At 39.3% G+C, this 24,552-nt stretch overlaps 3 protein-coding genes across 4 annotated transcripts; 1 reads left to right on the top strand and 2 right to left on the bottom strand.

Annotated features, from left to right (window-relative positions):
• Positions 1-999: 999 nt before the first annotated feature.
• Positions 1,000-6,840, bottom strand: LOC137055193 (GTPase IMAP family member 9). Its single transcript, XM_067429062.1, has 2 exons — positions 6,825-6,840; positions 1,000-2,391 (listed from the first exon to the last, which is right to left on the bottom strand). The coding sequence occupies exons 1-2, from the start codon at positions 6,838-6,840 to the stop codon at positions 1,367-1,369; spliced, it is 1,041 nt and encodes a 346-aa protein (XP_067285163.1). The 3' UTR covers positions 1,000-1,366.
• Positions 6,841-10,706: 3,866 nt separating this feature from the next.
• Positions 10,707-16,281, top strand: rsad1 (radical S-adenosyl methionine domain containing 1). Of its 2 annotated transcripts, XM_067429061.1 has the most exons (9): positions 10,707-10,927; positions 11,022-11,158; positions 12,258-12,462; positions 12,546-12,911; positions 13,142-13,205; positions 14,508-14,655; positions 14,746-14,800; positions 15,711-15,814; positions 15,932-16,281. In XM_067429061.1, exons 1-9 carry the CDS (start codon positions 10,799-10,801, stop codon positions 16,047-16,049), a joined length of 1,326 nt encoding a protein of 441 aa, XP_067285162.1. In that variant the 5' UTR covers positions 10,707-10,798; the 3' UTR covers positions 16,050-16,281. The 2 variants fall into 2 exon arrangements, with proteins under 2 accessions (XP_067285162.1, XP_067285161.1); XM_067429060.1 differs by lacking the exons at positions 15,711-15,814; positions 15,932-16,281 and adding an exon at positions 13,513-13,561 and having other exon boundaries at positions 14,746-14,878.
• A 4,868-nt stretch (positions 16,282-21,149) lies between these two features.
• rasd2a (RASD family member 2a) lies at positions 21,150-23,322 on the bottom strand. Its single transcript, XM_067429059.1, has 2 exons — positions 22,567-23,322; positions 21,150-22,470 (listed from the first exon to the last, which is right to left on the bottom strand). The coding sequence occupies exons 1-2, from the start codon at positions 23,225-23,227 to the stop codon at positions 21,962-21,964; spliced, it is 1,170 nt and encodes a 389-aa protein (XP_067285160.1). The 5' UTR covers positions 23,228-23,322; the 3' UTR covers positions 21,150-21,961.
• Positions 23,323-24,552: the final 1,230 nt, after the last annotated feature.

Here is a 24,552-nt window from a genome sequence, read left to right as displayed (position 1 = left end):
ATAAAACTATAAAATGTACGATTCAAAATTGTCCAGCTGCATATCTGCTTATCACTTCGTGAAACAAACAGCTATAGTACATGCAAGATACAGCTTTATTAAAAACAGAAAACTGTTGGATAACATAATGATAATGAACATAAAGTAAAGCGAAGCAAAAGGATGACAAACCACAGAAGAAAATCTAGAATATGTACAATTCAATAAAACTGATCAATTCAACTTTTCATTAAAGTGCATCTTGTGATGTCAGACACACCTGACAACATTGTCATTTGATCTCTAAAGTAGCTATGCACTGTGTTGTGTGGTGAAAAACAATTATGTACAAGAGAAATCCCTTTTTTTCTTTAAATCAATTATCTGGAGACTAATATTTGTACTTTAAAAACCAAAACCATAATATATTTCATTTCATTGGTACAAATGCTAAAAAGCAATAATTGAACCAAAACTAAATGTAAATAAAATTATTTAATTCTAATTCGCCTCCAGTTTTTAGAGCAATGCCTACATCCCATTCTTTGTACTCTCAACTTTGATTTACGTCACAGTACAGAAAATATCTGTCGCTACTTCCAACCTACTGGTACTGACCTACCAGCATCGGTTGACTTTTCACTAACATAGAGTGGGTTAGTGTCCACCCACTGGTCAGTGGCATTAGTTCCAGATTTCCCATTGATTTTTCACATAGGGATTATTAAAACATCTTCATTTAAAGTGTTATAAGTCATGAACCAAACCAACCAACTCTGAGGCAATTCACAACATTCCAACCTTTTCTTTGAAATAAAAATGTAAGTATTTTGAGAGCACAGGGAAACTTGTTTATGGCATTTGCAGTGCTTCATGGGAGTGGGTGTTCCCTGCAAACTCTTTTTGTGAGATTTGTTCGCAGCAGCTCTCTGATTGGTGGAACAGAAGGCCTTTATTAACCCCTCCGCCACCCACCCACCCCTACCCCACCCCAGAGATGTGGAGCATTTATGATGGAGATGCAATTTTATGGACTACAAAACAGAAACAGCCATTCATTGCTATAATGAAGCTTGGAAGAGCCAAGACATTGTTTAATATAAATCCAATTGTGTTTGTCTGAAAGAAGAATGTCATCTACACCCAAGATGGCTTGAGGGTGAGTAAATCATGGGCTGATTTTCATTTTCGGTTGAACTATCCATTTAAATAGTAGGTCATCTGGGTACTTTACCCGTTTTAGAAATACTATGAATTCAGACATACTACGCATCTCAAATACTGCTATCTATAGTAAGAAAATAAGGATATTCAGATGCAGGGATTCTTTTTGCAGTTTTGGACACGCTTCAAAGAAGAAGAAAAACAAAATAGCCACTTTCTGTATTCAAACCGGAGGTGCCCGAAAGAAGCGGTTAATAAAAGCTGTATTAAAGTTGGCTGTATGAGATCCCACTCTGTCATCCAAGTGTTCAATGGCCAGCTGTGCAGCGGCACCTGATGCCGCGCCCACAATTCCTCCCACTGCCCCTCCAACTGCCATTCCCGGCGGCCCTTCCACAGAGCCCACGATTATTCCCATGGCTGCTCCAGCTACAAACCCCAGTCCCAGTCCCACAGCCAGTGAAGTCCTGAGCCAACCATTCTGCAGCTCGGCTTTGGCCCTGATTTCTGCCCCGACACTTGCATTGTAGTTGTCCATCTGCCAGCGCAGCTCATCCCCCCGAAACTGCTCCTCTAGTTCGCGGCGTGTCCTCTTGGTCTCAGACTGTCTTTTCTTGCGTAGCTTTCTCTCCTCGGTTCCGATGCTCTCCTCTGCCCTCTTGTAAAATCGGTTCATGTAATGGTGTCCACCCATTGCCTGCAGCATCCGCTCGATCTTATGTAGGAGCTCCCTGCTCCCGGCACGGTTTCTCCAGTTCTTACTGAAGACATGATAGCGGCAACCGCACTGCTCCACAAGCTCCCGTAGGTGCCAGTCGGTTCGCATGACCTTGTCGTCCAGCGCTCTGTCTCTCAGATGCCCGTCGTAAACCAAGAGGACTATTGTGTAATTCAGAACATTCTCCCCAAATTTATTCGTAACCAGCATGGGAGTCTTCATGTCATTAGGGGAGATCTTCTCCAGGTCGAATGCGATGAGTATGGCATGAGGTCCAGGAGTCGACAAACACATTGATCTTCTCATCTCTTTCCTCATCTTGGACTTGGACAGGTCTTTGCTGTACATGTTCGGTCCGTTGACTACTGCGACCCGTCTTCCTACAAACTCTCCCACATTTTTCTGGCTGCTTGAAATGCTATAAACATTCTCAGAGAATTCCTCCCTTCCCAAAATGAAGTTGGAGAGAAGGAACTGAGATCTACCACTGCTCCCGATAACCAATATCCTTAGTTCCACATCACCGTACCCTAGGGAACAAAACAGAGATTGAAACACAAGGAATAGTTCACCAAAAAATGAAAATGGGGGCATTATTAACTCACACTCATGTTGTCTCAAAACCATTTGCTGTATTTTTTTTCAGTGGAACACAAAAACACCATGTCAAGGGTGAAAAAACGTAAAAGACTGTCAATGTCTTCTGTGTTATATCCGAGTCTTTCTTCTGAAGTAATGGACAGACTGAAATTTAAGTCTTTTTTCACAGAAAATCTTCCCCGTCATGTTCAGTTTAATTGTCTTATTTAGTTACTTTTTCACTGTCACTGCCTGATTTCTCATTTGCTACTATGGTTTTTGATCAATCCTTCACCTATTCTGTTAATCATCATCTCATCCTCCATGTATTTTAGTTTCCTCTGTTCTTTGTCTCATGTGGAAGTTAGGTTTGTTATGTTTTTGTAACACCCATCCTGGATTTACTAAATACTATTATAGTAAATACTAAATACTATAATAGTATGTGTTGTTCATTCTGCATTGTGCATTTCTTCTTAAAGGGGGGGTGAAATGCTGTGTCATGCATACTGAGCTTTTTGCACTGTTAAAGACTTGGATTCCCATCCTAAACATAGACAAAGTTTCAAAAACTAATGTTGGACGTTTGATGGAGTATTTCTGTGTCAAAAATACTCCTTCCGGTTTCTCACAAGTTTCGGCGAGTTTTTTTCGAGTATGGGTCTACTTGACGTTAATAAGAGCGGAAGGTCCTTGTATGGGCCGTACGGGCTCTTCTCCCGGTAGGGTGCGCGCGCGCGTGACTAGAGCACGCTGTAAACAGTCTCTCAGCTGCAGATCCAGTCGTCCGTGAACGGCGCCGCGCTCCCCTTTATTCCTATGCGTGACATCAAGCGACTTCAACGCTTCAGCACAGCATTCCGGGAAGGCAGCGCTGCATTTGAACCGATTTGAACGCAGAAATGACGGGAAGCTTCAAGGCATCGCTTCAGTCGCGTCTCAAAATGGATTTACACGCCACTGCTGTCACAGGACTTTACCAAATCATACCAAAGAAGTGTGTTTCTGACGGAGCGGTCCCAGCGATAAAGCTTCGACGGTGAGTTAACTTAAACTGCTTCAAATGTCTCTGCTATTGGCTACCGTCGCATGAGTAAACATCAGTAAACGACACGATCTCGTGCTTCGTCATTCAAATGCGCTAACGGTTACTCCATTGTTGTTCTCTGTATAACGTTACAGTATTCTGACGTGCAAAACCGTTTTGCTTGCTACTTCTAAGGTCTAGTCGCATACAATAGTCCATAAACCGAATCATATCCTCATACACTGCGAGTAAACACACAGAAATGTGGAGAGGCCATTAAATACAGTAACTTACATACCACAGAGACGGACGTCCTGCTGTTGCCGTTTCTCCTGTTCAATTTATTTCTCCCTCAGATTTGATTGTGGATCATTATCTGTATTAGCTGAGATAGATGGGTTTCTCCACGCTTGAGGACGTCACCGCTTTGCGCGCTTGTCATTCTTTAGCTCCGCCCACACGATACGCCTCCAGGCGCTCGTTTTTTTCCGGAAAGACTCGGTACAGCCTATATTTCTTTTATAAATATGATAAAACTAAAGACTTTTCGGAGATATGAAGGATGCAATACTACTCTATAGGTACTCAAGATTGACATGAGATTGACAGAAACTGAGTGTTTCACCGCCCCCTTTAAAGATTTTCTGCTGCAATGCCTGACCAAACACGAGACCGAAATAAGGAAACAAGAAAACAAGAATCTCGAGGAACACATCAGTGACTTTCTAGACCTGGTGTGTCTTACCACTATTCCCAACCACCCTGTGCGTATTTTTTCTAACCAACCTAAATTAGTGGTTTAAGGTATGTCTGGCTGGTGTAGGTCCTCGAGAGGATTTTGCAGAGTTTGTGGAGTGGGTCCAGATGAATAACGCATCAGCATTCATCTGTTCCACTAAGGACAACATCACCAGCCCCATAGAGCCCAACCAGCCACCTACTCTGCACAGAGCGAACGCCTGAGCCCATCGCAGGCATGGAGCAAGAAGAATGGACTGAGCCAACCATCGCCCTGGATCCCGAGCCCGATGACAAGACTGACTAGGTGTGTGAGCCGGCAACACAGTCTGTCCTAGTGGGAGTACTAGAGGAGTACGAGGGCATAAAGGACACTCCACGCCGACACTCTCGCTGCTGAAATTGAGATGCAGCTGTCCTCTGTAAATTCATGTGAGGATTTGGAAGTGAATTATCTTCGATGTCTCCTGTTACTGCTGGTCCCTCTCAGGTCCAAGTATATTGTGTCTCTGCTGTTCCTGCCCTGCTCTGAAACTCATGTATTTCCAGAGGTCCCTTTTCCAAAGTCAGCCAGTTTCTCTGTCCCACCTCTGCTGTTTCCAGAGATCCCTCGGCTCCTCCTAAGATGCCACTACACTGTGTGGATTAGCCTCGGGTCTTCCGGTCTCCAGCTCCGCCTAGTCAAGAGGATCTCCAGCTGTCGGTCCATCACTTCACCCTAGCCCGTTGACTTGTCGGCTCCGCCTTAGCTTCTCCTTCCCTCTGCTCAATCTGAGACCATTGTCCTTGCAGCTCCACCAGGCGCCCTCATCCCTCCAGCGCCAACCTGATCAGATGTCACTCTGGCTGTGCCACAGACTTCCAGGTCTTCAGCTTCATCCCTCCATTCCTTCAGCCCCGCTTTTTCCTCTGGCTCCCCATTGGTCCTCAGTCACACCGGCTATACCTCAGTTCTTTAGCACCCAGGCTACACCTTGGACACTAGTAATTACAGCTCTGCCTCAGTCTCCAAAAGCATTGGTGCCGCGGGTCACGCTGCACCCTTATCTCTGCAGTGAAGGGGAATAGTTTCTGTACATTTCTGTTATTATTTTGTTAATAAACCAACATTTTTGTATATGACTTCCAAAAAATTGGAGTATAGCACATACTGGGCTATTTTTATGGGGTAATTTATTGTCATATTTTACATTTTTCAGGGTGTGGAGCAGCATGAAACATATCCATTTTTGTTTCACAGAAGAAGAAAAAAGTAGATCAGGTTTAGAACAACATGAGAGTGAGTAAATTACAGAATTTATTTTTTTGTTTTTTTCAAACAATTGCTTTAAAGCTGTAGTCCGTAACTTTTTGCACTCTAGTGGTTAATAAACAGAACTGCATGCATCTTGCGGAAGAACATTTCAGCCGGAGCTACTTCTCTCTGTTTATGTCTATGGCGGATCACGCAGGGACTGTGCTCCTCCGCAGCGGTACCTACCAGTCTGGCCTGAAATAGTCCCAATATAAACACTTATTATAAGCGTACCATAATGATTCAGGGTAAGACAAAAACACGGTTTGGAAAATGGATTCATGTTGTACATTCTCATTATATAATTTTTGTAAATCTTGAACACAAAAAAGTTACGGACAGCAACTTTAAGATTACCTTAAATCTTTATTATACAGTGATGTTACCAAAAAGTTTCATATATTTTATAATAATAATTTTTAAATATTTTTTTATACTTGACAGTTTTATAATAATATAACACTAATTATAAATCAGACCTTTTTATTGAATGTGAAATGCACAGTGCATGTCACAAATTCATTTTTATCTACAGAAGCATTTAGAGTCAGAAATACTTTTAAAAGCATTACTTGTTTCAGAAATAATTTAAATACAAAGTATGAATGAATTATTTAATGTTTTAGACCCTTAATTGCATGTTATTAACAATTACATTTTAAGTATTATCATTATTATCATATACAAGTTTAAATGTATATGAAATGCAGTTAGTTGAACCCAGTTAAATAGAACTTGCACATCTAACATCTTTATGTAATTTCATAATTACTTCTATAGTTTCATAATTACTTCTGTTGTCTTTGAAATATGGTTAAAGTTACTGATGAATGTACAAACAAGCATTTGTGATAAACTATATTATAATTCATGTCAGTTCTATCGGTCATGTATTTAAATATATGTGCAATTTGAAATAAATATTAAGTTAAAATATATTAACTTCAAATGCAATATCAAATACCACACTACACTTAAAATGATAAACGAGTGCTTTTCATGTGCTTTAATTAACACATCAATATAAGTTCACTTCTTTAAAACATGGCAAAATGTTTAAAAACATTACAATGTTTAACATTTAAATTTAACATTTTTACACACTTTTTAAAGTAAAACATTTTACACACTTAGGTGCATTAAGAAATATATATGGCATGAAAATAAGCGCTCTTTAAATAATATTATATAATCTGCAATATATATATATATATATATATATATATATATATATATATATATATATATATATATATATATATATATATATATATATATATATATAACAAGGTTAACAGCATGTTTTGAAGTAATTTCAAACTTACCTGCTCTTTTAGGCATGTTTCCAGCTGCTTTGTTTTATTGTTGTTAATAGTGATGTTTTTGTTTTTCTTGATGTGAAGAGATTCTTTCTCAGGTTATAAAAATAAAATTAGTCAGATGCCACATTAAATTAGTTTTCTCATCTCAACCCTCATCTCTGTTGATAATATACAAGCTCTAATACTGGATGGAAAATGGCCTGGAGACACAGAAATTGAATTCACTCATGCACTTGCCCAAACAGCCCACCCCACCCAAACACATGACTTTGATTTTGACTGTATGAGTTATGTAACAGGAATCACAGTTCTGACTGACAAAAATGTATTTTGTTCAAATATGATTTATGCTGGTTACAGACTTTAGTATATATTGATATGCATCATATTTTTACTGTACAACTGTACAATTTTTTTCAAATTATAACAGCATACAAACATATGTATTGGCTTACAAACATGAGCACAAACAATAAGCTAGGGCACAAGACAAGTTGATTGGTCACATGTTTGATTTAATAGTTGGTGTAAAATATTTACACCATCACTATGCCAGAGTGATTATACATTTATAATTTTTTTGGTTTAATTTGTTGTTGGGCTGTACGTAAAATATGTGTTTGTAGTCCTCTCAGTGATTTTTTTTTTATTGCCTGACCTTTTAAAGATTATTATATTGGGTTGTCTGACACTTTATTTTTTATATGACCTACTATCAATATCTATTGATCAAAATATCCTCTACAAATCGTAATGACCAAGTGATGAATATACAACTTATTACATAATTCTTAAAGGACACCTAGATGTAAAAGTGGATTTACAGATATGAGGAAAAAACATTAAATAAATAAATTAAAGCAGATATTATATGTGATACATGTATTTGATTAGATGGGAAAACTAAATAAAAATATAAAAGTAAATAACAAAAATTAACACCAACTCATAATAATATACAGTGCTGTGCATACTACTTAATAATAATAATAATAATAATAGTAATTATTATTATTATTATTAACATTGGAATTTTATAACACAAAACACTGTCAGAACTGTAAAAACCACACATAGAATATAGCCAGCTAGGGGGATAGGCTAAACAATATAGCTGCAAGCAGCCATTATCGGGGCCAAGCGCAAAGAAGAAGACAAGACATGCCAGCATGGCTGGAAGTCTCAAGCCAACTGCAACAATGAGCCATTAAGGACCTATTAAGTTGATTTTAGGCAAAATAGCAGTCAAATTTTAAATACAGTCAATAATAATGGTTTAATGGTTTATCACTTTCGACCAATAGGTGTCACTGTTACGAAACTGATGTGGTTTAGTCAGATTGAGATGACAATGACACATGCAAAGTTTGGTGTCAATATGTCAAAGCATTGCAGAGATACAGCCTCAAGAGTCATTTTTGCATCATGGCTCAACTCTGTTGCAGTGGTATATGAAAACTGTTTTGTCTATCAATCCGAAATCCATAAGTATTTGTCAGCATGGTCTGAAGACGATACGGATCAATTTTGGTGAAAATCGGACAAACGGTCTAGGATGAGTTTGAAAAAGTAGATTTTTAACAAATAACAAGATGGAGCACAGATATGTTTGCAAAATATGGCAAAATTGGTAACTATCTTCTCGGCATGAGCCAATGAATGTATTATGACCAGTCTCATTACAATAGGCTAATTTAATCAAAAGTTATTAGCATTTTTGTACATTTTATTACAACTTTTGACCACAAGGTGGCGCTGCCCCGAAACTTTTTGAATATCTTCGGGACATAGAGCGGAAGACACATACCGAGTTTTGTAATGATACACTAGTGCATTCTTAAATTATAGCATTAGCATTTTAAACCGTAATACTGCATTGAAGTCAATGGGAATTTCATGTTTTGTTTTATTATAGCGCCACCAAGAGGCACAATCCCACCAATTTTTTTATGTGTCCTCGTAGTGAGACCATACATATGTGTGTCAAGTTTGGTGAAAATATTTCATTTTGTTTTGGAGTTATAGACATTTATATGAAAAAACACGTAAAAAATGACTGACACCTGACTTTGATTGGATTTTACTACCCCTTACTATCAATATTTTGAGATTTGGGCATTAGCGTATAGCTATCGACCTATGTTTCCGAACTTCTGAGGCTGGTTTCGTCTCGATCGGACTAGCGGTTTCGAAGATATCAGCAAATGTTTTTTAAGCACTAAATTACAACTCTGCGCAAACCATATGCCGAAACCTGGCAAGTCTGGTATCGTTGGAGTCGGCAAGGATTCAGGAGACCAAAAAACACACTCCCATCAAAATATGTCAACCACACCCAAAGTTATAAGCGTTTGAAAAAAAAAATTCTCCACTAGGTGGCGCTGTTTCGAAACTTCTCAGGCTACTTCAGGGCATCGTGGTGATGACCCATACCAAGTTTCATAACAATCTGTTCATGCGTTCATAAAATACAGCATTTTTGCACATAATTCAAAATGGCCGACATCCAAAATGGCCGACATGGTAAAATTGGATATCAGTCGACTCGGCATGACGCCCTGAATCTAATGAGACCAATTTTATGATTTTTGGATAAACGGTTCAGAAGTTATAAGCCAAAATAGGCATTTTTCGTATCTCCGGACAGGTAGGTGGCGCTGCGCCGAAACGCTGCATGTTGCTTCAAGTCATGCTTGTGATGACATGTACCAAGGTTGGTTTGAATACGATAAAGCGTTGCGGAGATATAGCCTTTAGTGTGTTTTTGCAACCTCCACGTAAAATTTGTTTGTGCGTTTATTGAAAACGATTGGACGAATCAACTTGAATTCCATAACTTTTTGTCAACATGCTCTGAAGATGATCTATTTCAATTTTCGTGAAAATCGGAGCAACGGCCTAGGAGGAGTTCGAAAAAGTAGGTTTTTCAGAAAATTCAAAATGGCGGGAAAATTTGCATACCGGAAAATGACATCATAGGGTGAAATCGAATCGGCTTGAGCCAAGGAATCCGATGAAAAAAGAATTTTGTTTCTAGCCCTTAGGGGTCAAAAGTTATAAGCATAAATATGAGTGAAACTTTGGACAGGTGGTGGCGCTAGAGGGATTGAGTTAGAGGCACCAAATTTGCTATAGTGACAGCTCAGACTGGCCTCTATGAGTGTGCCAAATTTCACAACTTTTTACCATACGGTTCTATGGGCTGCCAGAGACTCCTATGGCGGAAAAAGAAGAAGAAGAAGAAGCAGAATAATAATAATAGGAACACTAACGATTTCAATAGGTGCCTCCGCACCTTCGGTGCTTGGCCCCTAATTATGTAAATATATTAAAGGACTCTAGTAATGACAGCTCTGGACAAATAGAAACAGTTGTGATTGCTTTCGTATTATGCGAATGAAAAATAGTCATGACATTAATTTATTTTTCAAGAACCAAAAACTTTTTTTAAGCAAACATTACAATACAGTTTATAATATAGTATTTATTTGAGGGTGTATTCATGTAAACAAATATTACGTTTTTGAAACAGTTTAACTCATTTTTAAATTGAACAAGAAATGGGTAGTATCTGTGTAAGCTTTTGAAAGGTATTTCCTTTACTTTATTTACCAATAAAAAATTCGTTTGGTCCAAATGGCCTTCCTAAACTTTTCACCAGACTATTGACAATATAGCCATGCCAATTGTAACCATGCCAGTTTGGATGCCATGTGTTTTAGAAATAAAAAAACGAATAGTTTATTAAAATTTAAAATTCCGGGGCAAACAATGTTTCTCAATTTCAATATCAAATAAATGAAGTAAGTTAGAAGAAGATAATAAGACAAAACAAAACAAAAGCCTGAAGGTGTGAGTGACGCACCACGTGTGTTGCAGGGAAATAGCGCCGTGTAGAAAACAGTGCAGAAACCGAAACTGCATGCCTGGAAGCATATAGTACAGTATCACAGACAGTAAAAGAGTACAGGTATACTATGTCGAGACCAGCATTACTCAGAAAACATCCCGCGCTGAAGTGTTTGGCGGTCGGTTCTGTACTGTTGAGATCTATCGCTACTCACAGGCTGCCTCCTCACGCAGATGAAGCGTCACTTTACGTCCATGTGAGTGATTCTCAAAGGCAAAGCCAGTCACTGGCACTGGCAAATAAGGGACATGTTGCCTATTAAATCTGTCTATTTTTCTCCTTTTCTACAGTGGCCATATTGCCTAAAAAGATGCTCCTACTGCAACTTTAACAAATATATTCCTCGGAGTCAAAACCATGCGGTCCTCATGACAGAATGTCTGCAGAAAGAGACACAAACATTACTGCAACTCAGTCAAGTCTCCCGGTACAGTATTCCACTAGTGGCAAAAAACACAAATTAGCACACTTTTAAAAATAGAACTTATTACGGAAATAAGTACTGTTTTTGGACAAAATGTTGCAGGTAATTTGCAATTAAATAAAAATCAGATGAACTTTAGAATGCTTTTGTGACCTATAGAGACTTAAAGAGATAATTTTTATTTCTGGGTAAACCATGTCCTCATTTATGTTGGTGGAAATGAGAAAGAAAATGTTTTACTGGAGAGTAGATGCCATTTCAGTTTGAAGCTCAAAAAAGTGCACCAGTCCATCATCATAAACATGCTCCACACATCTCCAGGGGGTTAATAAAGACCTTCTGAAGCGAATCAATGGGTTTTGTAAGAAACATATCTAATATTTAAAACTTTAAGTAAAATAACAGGCCGTCTTTCCGAAATCAATTTACTAAGAAATGATTTCTTATTAAAGCTACTATTATTCAGTCAAGAGCAGTGAGTGATTTTCTGTTTTTCTTTAGTTGTTTGATTCATATTAACAGCTGATATAGCAGTAGGTACTGTATATTACACAGTACCTGCTTTCACTTTAATATGCAGATCTAATATACACATGCGATTTCTTTACTTGCTGTTTATGTTCAGAAATATCTGTTTATGTGAACTTTGACATAACCTTGTGTGTGTTTGACAGTTTCAGCTCAATAAGACATGAAAGAGGTCATAGTTAAATACTCACAGGATGCTCCGTTTATTCTGAAGTTATTAGAAGTTTTATTCTGATGTGGCTTTAAAACACATGCAGATAATAAACTTTGATGATGAAGAACTACAATGTCATGTACATGGACCGCAATACAGATGATAATCAAGACCAAACAGATGTTTTAATTTTTGGCAGAGTATCTGAGGCACAAGCTGTACAAATCTACAAAAAAATGGGCATTTACAACATGGTATAATACATTATCTGTGGGGTATTTTGAGCTGAAACTTCACATATATATATATTTTGTGGACTCCTGAGACTTATATTACATTTTATATTATTATCTTGCATAATAGGTCACCTTTAATATTTGGGTGAACTATCCTTATAATTTGTGCTGTACTGTTCCGTAGGATCAGCTCAGTGTTTTTTGGAGGAGGAACACCTAGCTTGGCTCATCCCTCCACGATCGCTGCTGTCTTGGAGACTGTTTCTAAAAACGCCCATCTCTCAGATGATGCAGAGGTCACCCTGGAAGTGAATCCTACACCTGCTGGAAAAGCTAGTCTGAATGACTTCATGTTAGCAGGAGTTACCCGGTTTTCTATTGGAATTCAGGTATGCTGCTTGCACACAGGCCACAATCTGTCAGATGTTATATAGCTGTGGTCAAAGCTAAGATCTAATGCTATTTTCCACAGTCACTGAATGACGATCACCTGAGGATACTAGGGAGGGATCACAACTCCCAGCATGCTCTCCAGACAGTGTCAGAGGCCAGGATGCTCTGCCCGGGACGTGTGTCAGTGGATGTCATGTTCGCTCTTCCGGGTCAAAGCGTAAAGTCATGGGAGAGTGAGCTAGAGAAATTGCTGCCGGTTTGTGACGATCACATTTCACTGTATCAGCTGACTTTGGAAAGGGGTACCCAACTCTTTAAACAGGTTGAAAGAGGGGAACTGAGCGTGCCTGGTGAGGATGCCACTGCTGACATGTACAAATCGGCACGAAGAGTCCTGGAAAAGGCTGGATTTTGCCAGTATGAGGTGTCTAACTTTGCCAAAAATGTAAGATATAATTTCTTATATTCTTAGGCTGTAACAAGTATCAAAATAGGAAATACCACTAGCAACATCAAGCTCATGTGTTTGATTTCCAGGCATATAAATAAAATTGAATGCACTGCAAGTCACTTTAGATAAAAGTGTCTGCCAAATAAATAAAAAAATGCTATATTATATGATTATTTGAACTGTTTATGTGTAATCTTGTTTTATTGATTATGTACTTATTGTAGAGCACTGTCAGTGAACACAATATCGGGTACTGGAAGGGACATCAGTACATCGGTGTAGGCCCAGGTACATTCATGCAAACTACTCTTCAAACATTTGGGATAAGCAAGAATAAAAAATAATCAAATAATAATACTTTTATTGAGCAAGGATGCATGAAATTAATCAAAAGTGACAGTAAAGACATTAAAAAAAACGAATATCTAGTTCAGTCATGAAACTCTAGATGGCTTAGGCTGATCAGTCCTTTACATGCAGTTTGCTGGCTGAACTTATTGGCCTCTGCTGATCCTACAGCAAATGATATTGCTTGTTCAATATTTAAATAGTCTAGTTCAGTGTTCACTGTTGGCTCCTTTCTGATTTCCTTTAGCCCTCCACCTCCCCGAGCTCCACCTGCCTAGGTCAGCTACAGGATTTATGTATGTCTATTCATGCATTATCTTGCTCACAGCCTGTGCTCACAGCTCACAAAATCGCCTGTGTTTCTAATGGCAGTAGCAAGTCCATACTTGCTCTGCAGCAACAGCAGCGTAAAAGATTTATTCCACCAAAATAAATACATTAACATTGTCATATGTATTAAATTCCTCCACCTGTCAATCATTATATCCCTTTAAAACTCATAACTGATCATCAAAAAGTGTTTTTCCTCCTGTAAAAATATGTTTTTCATGCCGTATAATACATGGGCAATTTTAATATTTCAAAGTTAGAGTGGCTCAGCCCTCAATGAGGGTTTAAAAATAATAATAATACGCAAGATCTAGATTGATCATTTTCATTTATGGAGATAACATAAAAATGTGCCATGGTAGGAAAACAAACACTTTTCACATAAAATGACATGAAATTACCACTATAACCAGTAGATGACTGCAGAGGAGCACTCATTAGCTCATTTGCCCACCCTTTTATATTTATTTTCGAGTGTTTTGCTTTTGATTTATGTAACGTCACATGTAAAAGCATATAGAGCTGTTGAAAGGGCGGCTTTTTGTCCGGGGGATCCAATATGGAAATACAGTGTTCAACAGGTGACTTTTCAATAACAATAATAATAGTAAATGTTTATTGAGCATCAAATCATCATATTAGAATTATTTCTGAAGGATCATGTGACACTGAAGACTGGAATAATGATGCTAAAAATACAGCTTTGATCACAGGAATAAATTGCATTTTAACATATATTAAAGTAGAAAACACTTATTTTAAACTGTAATTTTATTTCAGTTGGTACTGTATTTTTGATCAAATAAATGCAGCCTTGCTGAACAGAAGAGACTATTAAAAAAATACATCACCAATGAACATTAGTGTACAAACTTTTATTTGTTTTGTATTCAATATGTCATTATCTGTTAGGAGCTCATGGGCGCTTTGTGCCACGTGCCGTGGGAGGAACTCAGAGGGAAGCACGAACCCAGACTTTAGAACCAGATGTTTGGATACGGGAGGTTCATCGCCACGGTCATGGGACACGCCGCCGAATCCAGCTTGACCACCGTGGCCTGTAAGTGTTTGTGACCTGTGGTACGCACACAACTAGCTATGGAGCAATTGCACAGTCTGTCGCTGAATCGGATCATTATTGTATCTGCAGGCTGGAGGAGGTTTTGATCATGGGTCTGCGTATGAATGAAGGCATCACCCAGCAAGTAAAATGCACAATCCAAATGCAAATCCACTTCACATTTCAACCAAATATGTTTTGCTCTGAAAAAAATACAATATTTATACATCATGTTAGTATGTTATGGTATATATATGTATATATATATATATATATATATATATATATATATATATATTTTTTTTTTTTTTTACACACACACACACATTATATTTTATATATATAATATATAATCCAGTTCCTCTGAAGCAAATCGTTGCATGTGTGTAAGAAAAATATCCATATTTAAAACTTTTTAAATAAAATTTCCAGCCCAAAATAGACTTTGCTGAAACGATCGCGGCACTGTCACTTCTGCTCTGCTCCTGCGCCGCCTCTGCGTGCGGTGTAAATGATCTGATCTTGTTAACAGGGGTGCCGAAAAAAATACGCTCTGCTCACCATGCAGTGTGAAACCAACCTGATGCTTTGGGAAATGTTCTGCTGGGAAACCTTGGGTCCTCTCATCCACGTGGATGTTACTTTAGCATGTACCACCTACCTAAGCATCGTTGCAGACCATCTACACCATGACCATGTATTTTTGCGCCCTGTCACGAAGCAAAAGTTCAGGAATGGTTTGAGCACGAGTTTGAGGTGTTGACTTGGCCTCCAAATTCCCCAGATCTCAATCCAAAAAAAAATATCTGTGGGGTGGGCTGAACAAACAAGTCTGATCCATGGAGGCCCCAGTTCACAACTTACAGGACTTAAAGTGCTGGTTTGGCAGCAAAAGAGGGACCAACACAATATTAATAATGGTGGTCATAATGTTATGCCTGATCTGTGTGTGTGTGTGTGTGTGTGTGTGTGTGTGTGTGTGTGTGTGTGTGTGTGTGTGTGTGTGTATATATTAATTTTATTTTATTTATTTTTTTGCTTATGAAATGGCGTAGCACTGGGAGTTATTCAGCCCAGAAGCTGACTTCCAACACATTTTTGGGATTTCAGAAAATGTTCAGGAACTGCAGGCAAGGGGGCTTTTAATACTTGATGACAGGTAATATTCATGGCTTACGGCTTTTTTATTTTTAAGTAACCCAAGTGTTGACCAAGTGTGATTGTACATTTTCACTTCTACATCAGTTCCCCCCTAATGCTTACCTTTATGTTTTAGGGGTTTGCGGTGTTCCTGGGAAGGATTAGCATTGCTGGACAGCATCTTACCTACAATGCTGCTAGAATTAGAGATGTTTTTCCAAAGCAGGGTTTCTGTAGACCAGCAGAAGCACTGACATTCAGAGAGACAGATGACTGTTTACATCAGAGAAGCATGAGATGGAGGTTATGAGTAATAAGATAAACATGAAACAAATTCATCCATATGGAGAACTGTTTACTCTTCAAAAAGGAACATGGGTCAATGAAGAAGGAACATAGGTCACTTGACACTTGTTTTTCCTTTCTATTTATTTACTCACAAATTCAGGACATTAAAAGTGCATTGAATACATGCAGTGACTCAAATGCTCCTCTTCAATGTGAACATGTTTTTAATCTCTGTATTAAAACTCTGTAATTTGTTTAGGGGGTTCGGAGTGCCTAAAATAAAAGTCAGGATGATATGATTTTCTAAATACATGTCTCAATGTTAACAAATCATCCTTGCATACGTGACCATGTTTAATCAAGATGTCATACATGGATCCTCTGATCCCTGAAAAGGACAGACTTCTGTCTAGTGACAACTTCTCCAATCATTTAGTCTCCCTAAACCCACATCTCGAAATCAAAATCTGCAGTGAACCAAAGGCGAGGTTTGAAACTGCTCCTAATTTCTATTTTACAAACTCTTAACCAATCCTGTGCTTGGCAAGGCTATTCCTATCGTTATTTTAAATGAGGCAGTTTTTTTTTTTTTAGAAGGATCTGTTTGACTCCATTGTGTGTTTCTACATTGTAGAAAGAGATACCTAAAACAAATTACCATTCTGATACATTGTCTTGTAGACGAGTCTGTATAATTCTTCCACTTCTAAATCAGTTTATGATTTAAACAAATATGGCTGAATTAAGCCAAGCGACAACCTCCATCAATTTCTGTTGAAGCCAACACGGAAGTAAATTAAACTGCAATTCCTCAACTGGTCACTAGGGACAGGCTCCAGAAGGGAGCAGAATCTCATTGAGCCCCGTGTTAAAATGCCCAACTTTACAGCAGAAAAAAAACATGTTTACAGCCTGGTACAAATTATGGTTTTGGTCTATACGGCAAATGTTGCCCTCATTAATTTACATTATATAAAGCCTTAAAGTTATGCATAATTAAGGGCATGGTTAATTCGAGTGGCAGTTGGATAGCCATTTATCTGCTGTCTGTTAGTCATTGCATCACCTAATCTCTGCTTTCACCCTCTTTGCCCTTTTTCTGTTATCTGGGCAAAGATGGCAACGACCAGCTCGACTCTACTTAACTCTTCAGAACCTAAAGTTCTAGCCTGACAAGCCAGATCCACATCAAGATGTTTGGTCTGGAAACTCACCATAGACAGGGCTCAATCCGAGGGGCGGGATAAACGGTTGTCTTTCAAACTCCCTCTACACACGATAGGATAGCACTACAACCAACCAGAGCAACGAAGGTTTAAACATAGCAAGTTGATAGATTAAACATTCGCTGTATCCGGTCGGCTAAACTCAGAACACATCTTCCCTTTTTAAAATGACTTCAGTGCCGTTCTTTGTCCTTTTCTCAGAGCAAAGCTTAACTCCAAGTCTTCCAGAGTTGCGGTCAAAGCTGATTCGAAAGACCGCCGCCGTTCGTCAGTTTCTGTGTTTACTAGAAGCACGCAAGCGCAACTCGGCCGTCGTCATTATGGCCCCGCCCACCGACTCTATACACGAAGTGATTGGTCTGGCAAGAGTTAGGGGAATAAAGCTCAGAAGGGTATTGAGAGTTCCTAGACGACACTTGCGTGACATTGCGTGAGGAGAAATAGAGGAGGAAAGAGTTTATATTTTATTTTTTATTTTTATTAATGTAAGATTAAGTGCTCATGGAAAAGATGAGTTTTTACCCGTCTTTTGAATGAAGCGAGTGATTCTGTCGTGCGTATGGAGGACGGAAGATCGTTCCACCAACCAGGAACAATGAAAGAAAAAGTTCTAGAGAGGGATTTCATGCCTCTCTGTGATGGTACCACAAGCCTTTGCTCATTAGCTGAGCGAAGGCTTCTGGTGGGGGTGTAGACTCGTAGGAGGGAGTCGAATTATGCGGGTGCTGAGCTTGTGGAAGATCCATAAGCAAGAGTCAGGGCTTTGAATTTGATCCGGGCAGCGAGTGGTAGCCAATGCAGAGAGAGGAATAGTGGTGTGACATGAGCCCTTTTGGGCTCATTGAATACAAGACGTGCTGCAGCGTTCTGGATCATTTGCAGCGGTTTGACTGCACAAGATGGAAGTCCATCCAGAAGCGTATTGCAATAGTCAAGTCTAGAAATGACCAGGGCTTGGACAAGAAGCTGTGTTGCATGCTCCGTAAGGAATGGTCTGATGTTGTGCAATGCAAACCTGCATGACCGAGCTGTCTTTGAGATGTGGTCTTTGAAGGACAGCTGGTCATCAAAGATTACTCCAAGATTTCTGACCGACCCTGAAGGAGTAATCAAAGATGAACCTAGCTGGATGGTAAAATCGTGGTGTATGGTCGGATTAGCAGGGAAAACAAGCAGCTCAGTCTTTGCTAGATTGAGCTGCAGGTGATGTTTTTTCATCCATGCCGAGATGTCCACCAGACAGCTTGAGATTCGTGCAGCTACTGTGGGATCATCTGGTTGAAATGAGAGGTAGAGCTGTGTGTCATCAGCATAGCAATGATATGAGAGGCCATGTGCCTGAATGATGGGTCCCAATGATGTAGTGTAAATGGAGAAGAGGAGAGGTCCAAGCACTGAGCCCTGAGGAACCCCCGTGGTCAGTTGTGTTTTGGATACCTCTCCTCTCCAGACTACCTGTGAGATAGGACTCCTAGTGGAAACCAGTGGAGAGGAGTCCCTGAGATGCCCAGAGATGAGAGGGTGGACAGAAGAATCAGATGATTCACAGTGTCAAAGGCAGCAGATAGATCAAGGAGGATGAGGACTGATGATTTGGATGCAGCTTTAGCCAGCCGCAGGGCTTCAGTAACTGACAATAATTTTGGTGAAAATTGGACAAATCGTCTAGGTTGTTTTTTTGGTGGGAAAATGTGGGGGGAACATTTTCATGAATTGAGCCAAGAAATCGGGAATATATTTAAATGTTAGTAAAAATGAAATGTAAGTGAAAATATGGACAGTGGGTGGCTCTAGAGGGATCGAGTTGGAGACTCCAAATTTGCGGTGGTGGATGTTTGGACTCTAGTGGTTTGCTAGCCTAGAATTCTAGACGCACCCTAGCGGCAGCAAATCTAATCTGCCCGCAAGTGTCATCTAGCAACTCTCAATACCCTTCTGAGCTGTATTCCCCTCACTCTGGTCAGGCCAATCACATCGTGTATAGAGTCGGTGGGCGGGGCCATAATGACGATGGCCGAGTTGCGCTTGCGTGCTTCCAGTAAACACAGAAACTGGCGAACGGCGGCGGTCTTTCGAATCAGCTTTGACCGCGACTCTGGAAGACTTGGAGTTAAGCTTTTCTCTGAGAAAAGAAAGAACGGCACTGAAGTCATTCTTAAAAAGGGAAGATGTGTTCAGAGTTTTGCTGATCGGATACGGTGAATGTTTAATCTATCAACGAGCTCTGCTTCACCTTCGTTGCTCTGGTTGGTGTAGCGCTATCCTATCGCGTGCAGAGGGAGTTTGAAAGACAATCGTTTATCCCGCCCCTCGGATTGAGCCCTGTCTATGGTGAGTTTCCAGACCAAACATCTTGATGTAGGTCTGGCTTATCAGGCTAGCGGTTTGCCAAATTTCATAACTTTTTACCATACGGTTCTCTGGAATATGGGTTCTGCAACAGATTTCAAGAGCGGAAGAATGATAATAAGAAAATAACTCACATGGACAGAAGAGCGCGTGCTCACACGAAAGACGAGAATCGTTCATCAGCTGGATCAAATCGTTCTGAAAGTGATTCCAATGATATCGTTCCTCTCTGCCAGGTTGTGGTGTGGACTATATATTTAGAATTTCATAACTATATCATTATCATTATAGTTTTATCATCTTTGGTGTGAATGGTTCTGAAAATGATACAACATAAATATATAACACCAACATGACTACAAAAAGTACATTTCTAAGAACTTGGTACGTGTTTTTAACAAAATTTGTAAAACTATTTTTTGTTTAGTTTATCATTAACACTTCTTATTTAGTATTGATGCTGTTGTCTACCATTTTTAAAGGATTGGTTCACTTTAAAATGAAAATTAGCCCATGACTTACTCACCCTCAAGCCATCCTAGGTGTAGATGACTTTATTCTTTCAGCCAAACACAATCAGAGTTATATTAATAAATATCCTTACGCTTCCAAGCTTTAGTAAATGTATCCTGGGGGCTTTATTATCTTGAGTGGTATTTGATTAGGCATAGAAGTGATTTTCTTTTTGCATTTGCCATTTGAAGTTACTCCTCTCCAATCCACCCACATGCTCAGTCATAAAGAAGGTCACCGAAGAAGAATCATGAATGATTCATGTTGCTCCTTACAGTGCTTATTTCATGTAGAAATACAATTCAAATATATTTTAGCATTGTAGTCGAGATATATATAACGCGTAATAAAATACTTTGCTTTCAGTCTTGGCTGTTCATATCAGAAGCCCCTTACAGTCATCAGTCCGCTGTCCATGGTACTGTTCGAGCTGTACTTCTGCATAAACAAATGATTATGCAAATATCGGTGTATGCGCTGAAAACGTCTGCGCTATGCTTACTTGTCTTACTGTCAATGTGGGTTGTCATTTCTTTGCAGGCTTATTCATCACAGCATTCATGAATATTCGATATTTTATCTCTTTCTGCATTGTGTAACGTCTATTATTTAAAGCCTGATTGTGTATTGTCAGGGATTCACACATATGAGTGCGTGGGCGCATTTTCTTACTAATGCGAGAGAATTTTACGCCGGCACTACGATGATGACTCAAGCCACTGCAGACGAGGAGAAGCAAGGCTTCACCGCCCACGACTTTCTTCCCGTTGTGCATCCATAAATGGACATATTTGGCGGTTTCTCCTAAAAAATACAGGCGTACAGGCTGCTGCAAAAAGTGAGGTGAGGCGGGAGACAAGTTATAAATATGTACAGCACGACTCATGAATATTAATTATGTGACGTGGCGTTCTCTCGTTTGTCATTCCCGATTTGCTAGACGTGCGATCCTGAACAAACTCAAGCATTCAGTACGCATTATTTTTCAAGCACAGTTTTATTGTTGTCTGTTATACAAGGCAAATGTAGGAACAAATTTGAGGTAATAGAGAAATCATGTTCAAGAAGAAAAAGAAAAAAATGCGCCAATAGCGTCTTTTATTGTTGTCAGTAGCCTATAATAAACGTGGAAACAAATGTGATGTACAAAATATGTCCATTATTAAGAAAACATGCATAATCACTTGTGATACATTTTCCAGTTGGAAATACCTGCATGCGTCAGTATCTGCGTTTTGAAACGGGTCCAAACTAGTCATGAACTGCACTGTATTATTGATTTATTTTATGATTATTCTAGCCAAAATATTATTTATTATGGAATAAATAACATGCATACATGAATAACATGGTACATGCATACCATTGGCTATTATTTTTTTATTTTTTTTCCACTCTTAAAAAGTTTCAAAAGAGTACATTTTGCAGTGATACCATAGAATAAAATGTTTGGTTCCCCAAAGAACCGTTTTTATTTTTATTCTAAAGAGCATCATTAATAAAGAAGCTTTTGTGAAAGATTCCATGAATTTTAAACGTTCTATAGAAGCATAGATTCCAATAAAGAACATTCATTTTTTTTTAACAGCTGGTTTACACCAACTAATGACCAGTTTAGACCAGTTATATCATCTTGAACCTGATTTTCCAGCAGGGTTTTAAAGACATTTCACAAATACTTTTAGAATTTGTCCTCTGGTCCAGCCAGGGACATACAGAATATAATAATTCTTACATAGCTGAATAATTATTATTCATAGGTTTGAAACAGAGTCCCTAGCGTTACTCTTTTACTGTATTTGGCACCTCTCAATAGGTGTACTTCTTTTAGGGGTGCTCGGCCCCATCACGCGCCGCAGATCGCTACTGAAACTCGGTCTACGCGCGAGCGGTTGCACCGCCCCACACGGCTCATTCATGGCTCGTTTGCTCCTCTTCCTGCTGCTCAGAGCGTGGTACGTGTGGATGGAGATATCTCGATGGAGAGAGGGTCTGGTTTCTGTGGGGAGCCCTCCCAGCACCGCCAGGGCTTCGAACATCTCCTCCAGGTTAGTGCAGTCTTTAGCAGACACCTCAAAAGAGACACCGTCCTTCCCAAGAGACTGGCAGATATCGGAGCGCTGCACAACTCTCGAGGAGTTTAAGTCCGTTTTATTGCCACAGATTATGGTGGTAAACTGTCTGTTTTCTTTGGACTTGGCCAGCTTGGATTTGGCAGTGACAATCTCCTCGCGTAAAGAGCAGACCTCGGTGAAAGAGTCTCGGTCAGTCACGCTGAACACCAGCAGGAATATGTCACCTGTTGAGGTTATAAAGCATAAGAAGTGAGAACTTTAAATCATGTATAGGTTATACTATTCAACAAATAAAAACGCAGTACAAATGGCCTACTGACCTGTCAGAATAGACAGCCTTCGTCTGGCAGGGAAGTCTCTCTCTTTGGACGCGTCCAGGATATCTAGCTGGTATCTCTCTCCTCGGATGTGGTACAGTTTGCTGTGAAAGTCTTCGGTCGTTGGCTCGTAATGTTCCTCGAAACCATTCTCTCCCAGGAAACGGCGAACCACCGCCGTTTTACCCACTCGGGGCGCGCCTAGCACAACTATGCGCCGGTAGTGACTGGGTTTTACGCTGACCAGGTCGTCGTTTTTACTCTCATATCTCATATGCTTTGTTTTATGGAGCTGAGAAGCGCAGAAGGGGTCTAGAGATCTCCGTGGTTTGCGTTCAGACGACGAGGGTCGCTTTCCAGTGCTGGAGGAGCGCACCACCCGCGCCTTCGCCTTTGGTTCTGGATGTCTCCAGTGCGATGCGCGCTGCAAATGCGATATATCAACTGTTGCGGTGCCTTCGGAATGATAGCTGCAACAGGAGAGCTTCGCGGTGCCATCAACTGAAAGAAGGGCTTTATCAGTTGTGTTCACCTCCATGCTCCTTGCTGGTATCATCCAGAACGACTGGTTCTGTGCTCTCGGTGCAGTGAGTCCTATCCACGCGCTCCCCGCAGTTCTTTTTATATGCTGATGACTGATGGGTGGTCTCGTGTGGTGCGTCATTCAACGCTTATAGAGACTTGGGTTCGTTTTGGTGAATCTGGACCATTCTGCTGCCTATTTAAGGCATTGCCCACCGCAGTGTTATAACACTTGGATCTGAGCCATTCTAATGTAGATCTACAGATTCTCAGAGTATTGTCAGTTAATAAAGCCTATGCTTAAAACCTGCATACTGAAGAAGTCTAAGGATTCTAGCTTCATTTAGATTGAGACATGCTTAAAATACTTGTATTTTAAGCATGTCTCATATATAATCATTTGTAAAAAGTATGCTAACTTATCACCATTAAAAATGTATCAAAAAGAAAACATACATATGTTGATATATATCAAAGCATTGATATTTTGAAATATTTAAAATAATTGTTTTAAATATTTAAATAAATGTAATTTATTGATAAAGCTGAATTTTCACTCCTGTCTTTAGCTTTCTTTCTTTCTTTCTTTTAAATCCATATGTTGTTCCATACCAAATATATATTAAATTATAAAAATGATTGCAATTTTCGAGGTAACGGAATGAAGAAGCTTCCCTCGCACCCCTTATATAACACTTCCAGTATATATACATACACACTGTGTGTGTATATATATATATATATATATATATATATATATATATATATATATATATATATATATATATATATATATATATATATATAATTTTACACTATACATACACTACATACTACATACATACATACACTACACTACATACATATATACATATATACTGTGTGTGTGTGTGTGTGTGTGTATATATGAACAAAATTATAACACTACACAACACAATTGTTTTTGCCCCCATTTTCATGAGACTCATTGATCTAAGACTTTTTCTATGTACAAAACAGGTAGCCTGACAAGCCAGACCCACATCAAGATGTTTGGTCTGGAAACTCACCATAGACAGGGCTCAAAATTGACGGTCGGCAAAACTCAGAACACATCTTCCCTTCTTAAGAATGACTTCAGTGCCGTTCTTTGTTCTTTTCTCAGAGAAAAGCTTAAGTTGGGGGGGGGGGGGGGGGGTGAAATGCTGTTTCATGCATACTGAGCTTTTTACACTGTTAAAGATTCCCATCCTAAACAAAGACAAAGTTTCAAAAACTAATGTTGGAATTTCTGTGTCAAAAATACTCCTTCCGGTTTCTCACAAGTTTCGGAGAGTTTTTTTCGAGTATGGGTCGGCTTGACGTCGATAGAGCGGAAGGTCCTTGTATGGGCCGTACGGGCTCTTCTCCCGGTAGGGTGCACGCGCGCGTGACTAGAGCGAGAGAGGAAATGCACACCCATAAACACTGCTCTCAAGCTGCAGATCT

The sequence above is a fragment of the Pseudorasbora parva genome, chromosome 2, assembly GCF_024679245.1.
Source record: "Pseudorasbora parva isolate DD20220531a chromosome 2, ASM2467924v1, whole genome shotgun sequence".
In the NCBI taxonomy this organism is placed as follows: Eukaryota; Metazoa; Chordata; class Actinopteri; order Cypriniformes; family Gobionidae; genus Pseudorasbora; species Pseudorasbora parva.
Note: the sequence above shows the minus strand (reverse complement) of the source record. Positions and strands in the feature narration are given on the sequence as shown.